We start from the raw sequence: 12,181 nt of genomic DNA, 5'->3' as shown, positions 1-12,181 counted from the left end.
GAGAACATTTTCTTAACTGCTAAATCATCTTTCTGATGTGGGAGTCCCCTCTGTATGCTGTGAATACCATTGGTTAATAAAGAAACTGCCTTGGCCTGTTGATAGGGCAGAACTTAGATAGTGGGGTAAACTAAACTGAATGCTGGGAGAAAGGAGACAGAGTCAGAGAGAAGCCATGGAGCCCCACCAGAGACAGACAGATAGAACTTTAGCCAGTAAGCCACAACCATGTGGCAATACACAAATTAATAGAAATGGGTTAAATTAATATGTAAGAGTTAGCCAATAAGAAGCTAGAGCTAATGGGCCAAGCAGTGATTTAAATAATTTAGTTTCTGTATGGTTATTTCAGTGCTGAGCAGCCAGGAGAGAAACAAGTGGCCTCCCTCTAACAACATCTCTCCATTTCCAATATTAAATTTTAATTGAATAATAATGTTTTATAATTAAATTAAATGAATAATATTGAAACATTCCTTCTTTTAAGAGATCATTTCTAATCTCTTTTTCAAAGAAGGAGTTGTGCTTGGCAATACACACCTATAACCCCAGCACATAAGATACAGAGGCAGGATAATAAGAAATCCAAGGTCATCCTCAGCTACATAGTGACTTCCAAGCCAGCCTTGGTAGCATGAGATTCTGCCTCAAAGTTTATTTTACAAGTGAGTGAGAAAAGAAAAGTTTTGTTACAAGTGTTACAAGTGAATTGTTTATCCTTAACATTGCTTTATTCTGATCGGATTGTGTTAGGGGAAAGTATAAGAGGAAGCTCCATGTTCTTTACTGACTGCAGCTAGCCAGCTGTCACCAAAGCTCTCATCAGCCTGACACTTTCTTCTGCTTCATTCAATTCCAGGCAATCTAAGAATCTTACCCCAACTGTATTCATATAAAAAAACAAGTAGAAGAAACAGACAGTATGTTGCCATGAAAAGGCATTGTATTACAAACCAATACTCACACAAATAGATTTCTTTGATAAAGTTTGTCAAAGAAAATTCTCGAATAACATTCAGGGGTACAGAGCCCACTTATACACAGTCAAGAGTACAGAAGGCAGATATTTCTGGATCTGCTGTCTGATAAATAAGTTTTTAGCAACAAAAAATTTAAGCTAAATAGTAACAAAAATCATAGTGAGTTGTGTCTATTCAGAAGTATCAAAGGATAAAGAGCCTATCAACTTATGGTCTAGAGTATACCTAGAGACAGCATAGACTAACTTCATGTAGCCTTCTCAATAAATCTCTGGGGTAAATTTTATTAGCCATATTCATTCACATATTCAGGAAAACAAATTTGTGGGTGATGGAGGAGGGTCATTGTCTATGTGTTACTTTCATTGGTTAATAAAGAAACTGCCTTGGCTTTTGATAGGACAGCAGCTTAGGTAGGTGGAGTAGACAGAACAGAATGCTGGAAGAAAGAAGGCAGTGAGTCAGTCGCCATGATTCTCTGACCCCAGACGGATGTAGGCTAGAATCCTTCCTGGTAAGCTACCACCTCGTGGTGCTACACAGATTATTAGAAATGGTTTAATCAAGATGTGAGAGTTAGCCAATAAGAGGCTACAGATAATGGGCCAGGCAGTATTTAAAAGAATACAGTTTCCATGTAATTATTTTCGGGTAAAGCTAGCTGGGAGCCAGGCGGTGGGAAGCAGTCCTCTGTTCCTACTACGTGTGGGAAATTAAGAAAATACCACTAGGGTCATATGCCTAGATGCATTTACCTTTAACATTCAAAAACAGGAACCCCATTTTCCAACATCCATACAGGGAGTGCAGAAGAATACCCCATCATGGAGCAACAGATAGAATGGGAAAAGCATCTCATAACTCTGATGTCAGAAGTGTGTCCTGACCGCAGCTTAAGTAACATTATATCTGATGACATCACAGAACTGTTAGCAGAACAGACTGGGGGTCACTTTGAGGGTCTACCCTAGCTGAGGATACTAATGCTGTTTCAGCATGACAACTCCCTCTAAGGATTCCAGCCGTGTCTAATTCCTACTTCAATCCTGTAGGGATGCCCTAGTTAGTTTTCATTGTCTCCTTGATACAATCTAGAGTCACCTAGGAAAAGGAAACTTCTGTTGAAGAACTGCCTCAATCATTTTGGTCTATGGACATATTGGTGAAGGACTGTGTTCATGGTTAACTGATATAGGAGTGCCAAGCCCACTTTGGGTGGTGCTGTTCCCTACGCAGGTGCTTTCTAGAAAAGCTAGCTAAGCATAATCCAGAGAGTGAGCTAAAAAGCAACATTCCTCTTTGCTTTCTGCTTCAGGTCCTATTTGAGTTTCCATCCTTATTTCCCTTAATGATAGACTGTAATCTTCAAGGCGAACTAAACCCTATCTTCTCCATGTTTGGTCAGAGTGTTTTATCACAAGAGAGAAGAGAACAAGAGTGGAGGATATACCGTCAACTCTATGACTAGATGGGCCATGAGTATCTCTTTGCATATGTGAGAGGAGAAAGCGCATGCATTATGTTGATGACGGGGGTATGGAGGTCTAGGGTGAAGACACATGGCTGGCTTCCTCAGCCCGAGCACTCACTTTGCAGACAGTCAGCGTTGAGGAGGTCCTGGCACTTCTCGTGACATTTTACCCCACACTCCAGGCACTTCATGCCTTGCCTCGCGATGCCCCACAGCAGCCCTTCACACTCGTAGCAATAGGTGGGCGTGGTAGCGGTCCAGACCTCAAAGTTGTGTGGGGTGGTGGAAGAAATGGGGTAGATCAATGCCTGCAAGGTCTTCTTGAAGACGTGCATTTTCTGTGAAGAGGAGAGCAGAAACAAGCAAAGCAAGTCAGGGGATTGGGGAAATCTCAACACAAAACAGGCCATTTTACCTGAACTTGTGATTTTGTGAGAGAAAGAGATTTTGATGTAAGCAATGATTTTTCACCAGTCATTCTGCTTGCCTATTATTCTGTTTTAAGATCCAATTTGGTTATTTTAGCTAAAGAGACCCCCAATAGTCCTCCAGACTGGATGCGGTTCTGCTCTCACACAGGTTCTTCCACAGCTCCCCACGGCACTAACCACCTGCTCATGACTATACCACAAACTCAGAGAGGGCAGGGTTGAATATCTTATTACCCTCAGCAGTACTCAGAGCCAGATCTAGTCCCTGACTTTCTAACTTGAAACACTAATTTACATGACTAACCTTACTGGCGCATAGTAAAATCATTAAGTATATGGATGGCATTCTTGATGCTAGCCACAACCCTCTAGAAATATTTCTATGCCACTTCAGATTCTATCCAGACCTTTCTTTTCTGACTGGGGGACCTTGATAATATTTCACTCTTCAAACAATGCTTTATGCAATTTGTTCTGCAAGGAATGGTTTTCAACACACATTACTTAGAAATGATTTTTTTAAAGTCACCAATTCTCAAGAAAAGTCTGGCTGTAGATAAAAGTTAAATCTGACTGGTACTGTCCAGGCAGGTGGTTATAACAGCCATTGGTGAATCACAAAAAAATCACCAAACAATTAGCCAGAGTGATTTAATAAAAGTATGTAATACTTAAATAGATTCCTTTGGGTAATGGCTTGTTGCTAATCTATTTTAAAACTTTGAAACCTTTTACAACAGACATTACATTCTAAAAGACATGTGTTTTTCAAATCATAATAAATCACATGCCCCATAAAATAATTTATCAACTAGAAAGACACTGAAATCAATAATAACAATTACACAGTTACGTTTCTTTTTCTCTGAGCTAGGCATGGTTCGATGCTTGCCCTTCCAGTGTTTTATCTATGTAAGAGTAGAAAAACAATAATATTATTTTTATGTTGCTTAACAGATAAGGCCATTTTTAGTATGTTCAGAAAGCCCTTTGACTCTCTAAAGGGGAGTAAAAACTATCTGTGTCTTAAAAAGCCTTGAAGAGTAAATATGCTGCTCAGACCCTAAACAAGTATTGGGTTGAAAAATCTCCGTGCTGAGAAAGAAACTGAGGTGTTCCTTTAATATGTTATCTTTTGAAGTGTCAGGACACTGGACAGGAATAAATAGCCTTTGCTATTATAAGTATCAGAAGAATATAAAGTGACTCTGAAAAATAAAGCAGTCAGGCTTCTCGCCAAAAGCAGCGAGTGGTGTCGAAAGCCGCCATCAGCCCGCCATCTGCCAACGTTAATAGACACATCAGGAGCAAAGCTCAGCAGCCTTCATGCCACGTTCCTCCTCTGTCTCCTGCTATTGTGCTAACTGGTGAAGTTCCTTTTTCATGGTACTCTATGGGGTTCTCTCGCGAGATTATATAAATTAATTACATACTCCAAAAGAAAAGTAAGATTCTTGTTTGAAGCAATGTTCCTGCACCCAGTGCATACCTTTCCAGAAAGAAGGGCATGACTGTCCTGCGGCACACACACATTTACTATTCATAGACACAAGCATTAGTGGTGTCCACAGAGCAAACACTGTGTACAATGTGACCTTTTAAATACCTTTTGCACAGGAAGACTCAACACCGCTACAAGTTTACAAGTGTAAAAACGGACACAATTTCAGAGTGAAATAATAAACTCATTAGTATAATCATCATGGAAAGCTGGCTGGAGATCTTGATATTTATTTAAGTAAACTTTTAGTAGAGTTAAAAAACAAACCTACATCCCATGGTATGTGTGTATGTAAAGGAAAGATTGCAAATAATATGTTTTTACTTATATTAGAGATGATTTACTTACAGTAGGGATGTTAGTTATCATACCCCAAAGGAATTTGAGGGCGTTATTTCAAAAGAGGGTACAGTGGGTAATGTGAAGGTCAAAGGACAGTCCAACACATCATAGAATCTGTCATCTGTTTCCACACTAGATATAACTCAAAAGCAAATTCATGTAGGTCTTTCAAGTATTATAAATGCCAATCTTTCTCCAAATCAAGATTCCAAGCACACATATGCATATTTGTATATGCACATTTAAAGTGTCCAGAGAAAACTGACTTGCTAAGGAGCCAAACCTTGTCTGAATTTTTTCCACAAGGAAAAACTGTAGCCACATTATTGTGGAAACTATAAAGTTTTATCTCCTTGGCAGAGACTGAATTTTCACAAATCACCTGGCAGAGGCCATGAAGAAAGGGTCTGACGTGGACCACATGGTGGCCACAGCTGCTTGGCAAAACTCCAGCGTTTCGGCATTGCAAATCCCACCTCTCCAACACCTTTGTGCTTTTATTATTAATGATTCTCACTATATGCTATGGGAGTTTCCTTATTCCTTTTCATTTGGGAAATTTGCATGAACTCTGGTGAAGGATGAAAATGTATACAATGGCAGTCTCTTTTAACAAAGGAATTCTTTGGAATCCGGTAGCAAGATAACTCTATCTAGTTTCACACAAGAATTCCCACTCTCCCCCTCCCCATTGTATAAAGTTAAAGATTTACTAACTGAGCATACCTGATCCCAAGGATGAAAAGCACCAAATAAAGAAAAACAATGGGCCTGAAGTCATTGAGGGCAAGAGTTCAGTTAATAAGTATAGAATAATGTCTAGGATTAGTGGCTTACTGGATAAATGGCAAGATCTGGTCTGCCCCACAAGGAACAGATTCTGTTAAGAAGTTAGACTGATTGCTCCCCCTCTCCCATATATAGGAGCATACACCGAAGGACTCAATGCTGTGGTATAATGGAAAAGAGTAAGATGTCAGGACCATCCCTTTTGGGAGTTTATGAGGGGAGGAGGCCCATATCATAAGACTAAGGCACACAGAAATGCAATTAGGAAACAACTCAATGCTTACTGTGTTGCGTGGTACAAACACTGCATCATGCTCCTTAAGGAACGCAAATTGCTCACTCTTACAGGTTTGTTTCTCAGGACTCAGTGTCTGACACCTCCTGACCACAAAAGCTGAGATCTTGCAGGAGGAAGTGTAAGAGGGCACCTGGCTGGGTTTCTGAGTCTTTGAGGACAATAGGCCTCTCAATAAATAGGCACTGAGCTCACTGTTCCATTGCTTCAAGAAAACTGCCGTGATGACGGTGATGACTGTTTTCACCCCAGAATCACTAAGTCTGCTTTCAATTTTGCATATGGTTAAACTATAATGCAATTATAGAGTCTATAAGGTGTAGCCTATTGTCAATAAGCAGACAGCCTCAGATGGTGTCAGTCTCCTTCCCTCGCTGATTATAGGCCTCCTCTTTGGGACCCTGAACCCAAGTGGAGCTGGATGTTTTCAGTGGATGTCAGGGAAGGAGGTAACCATCGCTCTTAAGAACAGTACATCCTGTCCTATGTGACACAGCAAGGGGTTAAAATAATGCATGGACCATTCATTTATTATTGTCAAAATCGACGCACACATGGATGTATAATTATTGATGTTTACTTCCTCTATTTTATAAATATCTCCTTTGTACAGTTAATAAAAGCAATTAAAATATAATATAGGTTCAACTCTATAAATTAGGAAATCAGTTTCAAAGTAAATACAAGGCAAGTAAAGAATGAATCAAGCCGGGCGGTGGTGGCGCACGCCTTTAATCCCAGCACTTGGGAGGCAGAGGCAGGCGGATCTCTGTGAGTTCAAGGCCAGCCTGGTCTACAAGAGCTAGTTCCAGGACAGGAACCAAAAGCTACAGAGAAACCCTGTCTCAAAAAATCAAAAAAAAAAAAAAAAAAAAAAAGAATGAATCAAAACCAGCTAACAAAGGAAATAAATTTGATGGTAATAGGTATGGTAGCTCAGCCTTTTGATTCCATCGCTGGGGAGGCTGTGACAGGAGGACTCCTGTTGAATATGATGCCAGCCTGGCCTATAGAGATGAGACCTTGTCTCAAACTTAAAATAAAATAAAATAAAATGGACAGGAAAGGGATGAAGGAAATAAATTAAAGATTGGATTGAAAACAATGAAAAGAAAGAAAACTTTGAGTAGTCAAAGATGAATTTCTTATAGTGCTGATTTTACAAAATTGAGACAATACAAACAGATAATAATAGGACTATCAAGACACATGTCTTTACAAATCTTAATTATACACTCAATTAAGTAGTATTGGATTCTAAAATGTAGAAAAAGGAGCTCGGAATTGTTAGTCAGTGGCAAAGCGCAGGCCTAGTGGGTGTGAGGCCTGGGGATAATTCTAAGCACAGGCCACGACAACAGCATCAGGAGAGAAGACAACCTTCTACAAATGACATGAGCATAAATTCAAAGCCAAGTCGAGAATCAATGTTTAAAGACCATGGCTGCAGTTGCTACATGAGATGAATAAATGCAAGAGCCATACAACCCCCCTCAAATAAGTATCCAGCTCTGGTGATTTAGGGCAAGTTTGGCACAAGACCTTACTCATGCAAATGGTCCTAGATCTGGAAAAAGGGAAGCTCCCAATTGATTTTTTGAAGCTAGTTTAGTACAGGTATCACGAGTATTCAAGAATCGGATAAACCAAAGGCTATTTGGATTTATTAATGTAAATATGGGCATAAGTAGGCACCTATACACACATATATTATATATGTGTATGTGAATATATAATATATAAAATATATTGCATATTTGTGTAATATAATATATACAGAAAACAATAGATTTATTTTGGTAAACATATTAAAAATTCAAGGCCAGGAGAGTGTTTGTGGATTGTCTGAGGTCTTAGAGCTAGTAAACTGGGAAACTGGGTTCCCAAGAACCTCAAGCCAAAGATTGTGCTCCTAAGGACCAGAGGATGTTGAAAGAGAGATGTCTCATAGATGAGGAGTGCTGGCTGCTCCTGCAGAGGGCCTGAGTTCGGTCCCTAGCAAACACGTGCTTAAGAACAGAAGTCAGACCAGTAAGAGTGATTGTGAAAAGACATAATTTTGAACTGTGTCATGACTGCTAATTTTCATGTCAGCACTTTGAGAAAGGGCTCTAAGCCTCATCTGCAAGGAGAACAGGAGGTGTTCCTGTGCATGAAGCTGACTGTCCCATGTGTTACTGTAGACATTAGAGCCATTTCCTATCTTGGACGAGATGACTGTGCTTTTGACCGTCCCTCTCTCTAATACTGAAATGCCATTGTCTGCTGTTTCCTAGGCCAGCAGATCATCCCCTTTGTGCACAGGCAATGCCCTGGCTTTCCGGTTGAGAGTGCCCAGGAGGACTTCAGAGATGCAGCGTGGAAATCGTTCACTTCAGCATTTATGTCATTTGTCCATGTAATGACTGAACTTGACAGCTTGTCAGGAGTGACATTTAATATGCCTGCTCTACACAAGTCATATTTCATTACTTTTCAAGACAGAGGCCCCAGGGAAATGAGCTTGGTAGATTTGAGAGGGAGCTAATGCAGTCTATTCATCCGCCCAACACCCCAGACAGGTCTTCAGCTCAGGGCTCTGTTCACCAAGAAAAGCGGTATTTTTAGATTGCTGACAAATAGATTGATAGGTAATTTACTTCTGAAAGGAAGATGTTTTCCTTGTCTTGGGTCTCAGGAAATTCAGAGGCATCCAACTCACTTCTATTGTTCACTGTAATAAGTATTCACATTTTAAATGAAATGGTATATTGTAGCAACCGAAAGATTCACAAGTAGGCTCTTTGATTGTGGGGTGTGTGTATTTTACCAGGGATTGAATCTAGCGTCTATGGCTAGGTAAATACTCTGCCACCAAGTCATAATAGTAGAAGGAAGTCATATTTTAAATTAAGAGAAAACAAAAATGCAGAATTTCTTAGTAAAAATCCTTCAACTTTATTTCCTCAGAAGAAAATGACCAAAACACTTGAAATTCAGTAAGAGTTTTTCTCTTATACTGGAAGCAGAGAATTTCATGTTGTATCTAAATTATACTCAAAATATTACAGAGTGTCATAAATAAAAGTCCCTGAGAATATAACCACAGAATTTCTAATCATGTACCACAACAGAAAAATGTATTAAGACTATAGCCATACCTCCCTGCCTACACCCAGTCTCTTCTGAACTGAAGCTAAGTAGGGAGTGACCTGGTTAGTGCTTGGGTGGGAGAAAGGGCATCAGTGGGCTGCAACCCATAGATATTCAGATGAATGTGTGCAAGGAATAGCAATAGTCTCTCTATCCCTCCACACCTCTGAATGGGTAGTTGTGTGTGTACATGTGTGTATACGTGTGTGTGTGTGTGTGTGTGTGTGCGCGCACGCGCGCGCAGGGGCTACATCTTATAGAAAGATACAGGAAAGAATTTACAGATGCAAGAAGACAATGACAGGAAGCAGAGAGAAAAATATGAAATACGTTGTGAGTAAATGTCAAGTATAATGACAGTAAGAAGTGATATGCCGTGTTCACAGAATTTTTGTCCTGTGAAGATGGCAGATAGAGAAAAGTTAGAAATATTAGTTCCTATAAGAAAGGACCCTGAAACATTTCAGGCAAATTCCCGTCTGTGAGCAGGACTGAGCCCCTGCTACAGGACAGCCAAGGCACACATTGTTAACTAGCCCTCTCTCCCCAGGCTGTACCTGGAGCCAATTACACCAGAACTGCTGGGAGTGACCAGCTCTCAGCAGGTTTCAGAGCTCCCTCTGGGCTTCTAATGAGCTAGATTTAAAAATCGCTGACTTAGATCTTGGCATTCTCCTTGTGTCTCCTAAGCAGGATGGTTTGTACATCCAACAAGACCTTATAAAACATCTACCTTGTGCCCAGCACTGTTCCAAGTAATGGTGATGAGAATTTAATGAGAACAATGAATGGCACACACGACTGCCTTCCAGAGCATCAGAGGCCATGTGGAGAAGTTCATGCGAAATCCTCATATCCATTGTAATAAGGAACAGAACAGTAGCTCATTGGTGTTATTCACTAAGCTAGTGTTAGCCAAATAATAAGCACATATGCATTCCTTAATTCTCTGTTTTGCTACTACTTCACTTTACATATAAAAATATTCATTTTCTGGCATCTAGTGGCCTTACTATAGTATAATATAGCACAGCATAGCATAGCATAGCACAGCACAGCACAGCACACCACACCACACCACACCATACCATACCATACCATACCATACCATACCATACCATACCATAGTGGTCACAGTGAAATGCTGGAGAAGGAAACTAACAATTCAACCGGAAGAGAGATGCTGCTTTAACTTAAGGGAAACTTCAGTGTAAAATACCTTTAGGAGTTTTCCAGGGGAAGCAAAACAGATAAATGGTTTCAGTGTAGAGAACAGCCATAAGACCAAAATGTGTATGAGCATCATCAGTAGTGAAGCCGGAGCTCACAGGAAGTTTAGTTGGGACCAACCAGACTTTCCTTGTGTCACTCATGGACATTTGGCCACACATGACACGTGAGTATCTCAAATAGAATGGCTATGCTCCTGGGGGTCTGCTCAGTACAGCTAGTAACTGGCAAGGCACCTACCAGCTCCTCATTGTTCAGTGATGTCCTGATGACCATAGCAAGTGACAGACCAGATTTCCGGGCAGCCAGGGTCTGAAATAGACAGGATTATGACTGATTAATATATGGCAAAGGTGGCTTTCATGCATTTCAGAAGGCAAAGATGTAATAATGCTAGCTGTCACTGTTTTAGTAGAAAAGGGCTTTGCCATCCTACCAATATGAATGGAACTCAATGACTGTTAAAAACAGAGACCCCTAAACTTGGCATTTGAGCCTTCATGAAACTGAAGTCCATCCAAGAGATACGACTACTTAAAAGTTTCTGGGATAGAAAGAGGCTTCTAGAAGTTTGCTGTTCCCTGGGGTACAGTTATAATCTGTCAAGAAACATGTGCACTGATGTTACCCAGCCTGACTGGAGAGATGATCCGAGCTGTACCTGACACTGCATGACTCCTGGGGTGTTTCCTAGAATATTCTTCATATCTAGTGGGGATATGTCTCTCACGCACCCTTATCAAGTGAATGAGCACCCAGATGGACATCATCTTCAATAGCATTCAAGACCTTTCCATTTCCACTCCTATAAACTGAACTGTCACTATCTGCTTCCTACCCAAACTCTATGCTATCAGAAACATCACTGCTACAGAGAAATTTAGAAATCGGGAAACCTGGATGAGATATGAACACACCATCCTACCAGGAGCATAGGGAAGTCAGGTGGGAACAATGCATCTCTTCAGCCCCACCTGCTCAGAAACACCTCAGGATAATGACGTCACATGGATGATGCTACATACTTCATGTCCGTCTTCTACCCACAGTGTCAACCTGAAGAGGGTTACTTTTGAATTACCTATGATAATTGTACTCTTCACCCCTAATAACTATGCGTACTCACTTCTGTTACTGAGATAAAACATCTTAGGGAAGAAAGGTTTATTTGGCTTATAATTCCAGGTCTATCATACTGGGGAAGTCAAAGCAGGAACTCAAGAAGCTAGTTACATCACATCCATAGTCAAGAGCAGAGAGAAAATAATGGCAGCCTGATTTGCTAGCTTCCTCCTCCTTTTTACTCTCCAGACTCCCCTATCTTAGGGAATGGTACCACCCACCAAGGGCTGGATTTTCATCTGTCACTTATTGATTAATTGTCCACAAGCTAACCTAATCTGCATAATTCCTCATTAAGACTCGCTTCTTAAGTGATTCTAGGCTATACCAAGTTGATAGTTAAAATTAACCAGCATGAAGTACTTGTTTCTAATTTTATGTTTTTCTTACATTTCTTTTGTGTTTAGTTTTGCTATATATACACTTTTTAGCTTCACAGAACTAAGCTTGATGTTAGATTCTTGGAGAATTTAACAGTACACTCAGATCCCATGTGTGTATGGGTGTATTGCTCATTATGTACACCAAGCCAGCCTCTAACTCATGGACAGTTCATCCCTCTCTACCCTCTAGGTGTTGGAATTACAGGCACATATGGGAACTAAAACTTATTCCAGAGTAGCTCTATTTCGTCACCTTGCCCTCTTTTTATCTCATGAATAAAATGAATGTCTGTGTGAGAAGATCAGAGAATGATGAAACAAATTGAAAAGCACTTACCATGGCCTGAAGATTCCAGGAGCAAAAGGAAACAACATTTAAATCATTAAACATATGAGAAATGGGTAAAGCACAAGAATGTTCCCTTAGTGTAACAGAAAATTCCCACGCTGTCCTGACAAGAATCTGAGCTAACTCCATCATGTGCCGTGCTTTCCACTGCAGGAT

At 40.3% G+C, this 12,181-nt stretch overlaps 1 protein-coding gene across 3 annotated transcripts in view; it reads right to left on the bottom strand.

Annotated features, from left to right (window-relative positions):
- The window catches only part of Unc13c (unc-13 homolog C), a 457,501-nt gene that overhangs the window by 276,298 nt on the left and 169,022 nt on the right, over nucleotides 1–12,181 (bottom strand). For all 3 annotated transcript variants that reach the window (XM_041679506.1, XM_041679508.1, XM_041679507.1), the window contains 3 exons: nucleotides 12,014–12,019; nucleotides 10,412–10,483; nucleotides 2,570–2,789 (listed from right to left, as the gene is read on the bottom strand). In XM_041679506.1, coding sequence (XP_041535440.1) covers nucleotides 2,570–2,789; nucleotides 10,412–10,483; nucleotides 12,014–12,019 — 298 coding nt within the window. The remainder of the gene's footprint in view (nucleotides 1–2,569; nucleotides 2,790–10,411; nucleotides 10,484–12,013; nucleotides 12,020–12,181) is intronic.

Source organism: Microtus oregoni, unplaced genomic scaffold (genome assembly GCF_018167655.1).
Source record: "Microtus oregoni isolate MIOR12 unplaced genomic scaffold, Mior012 000032F_ref0000030, whole genome shotgun sequence".
Taxonomy (NCBI): Eukaryota; Metazoa; Chordata; class Mammalia; order Rodentia; family Cricetidae; genus Microtus; species Microtus oregoni.
The sequence above is the reverse complement of the archived record's forward strand: the minus strand, read 5'-3'. Positions and strand labels throughout refer to the sequence as shown.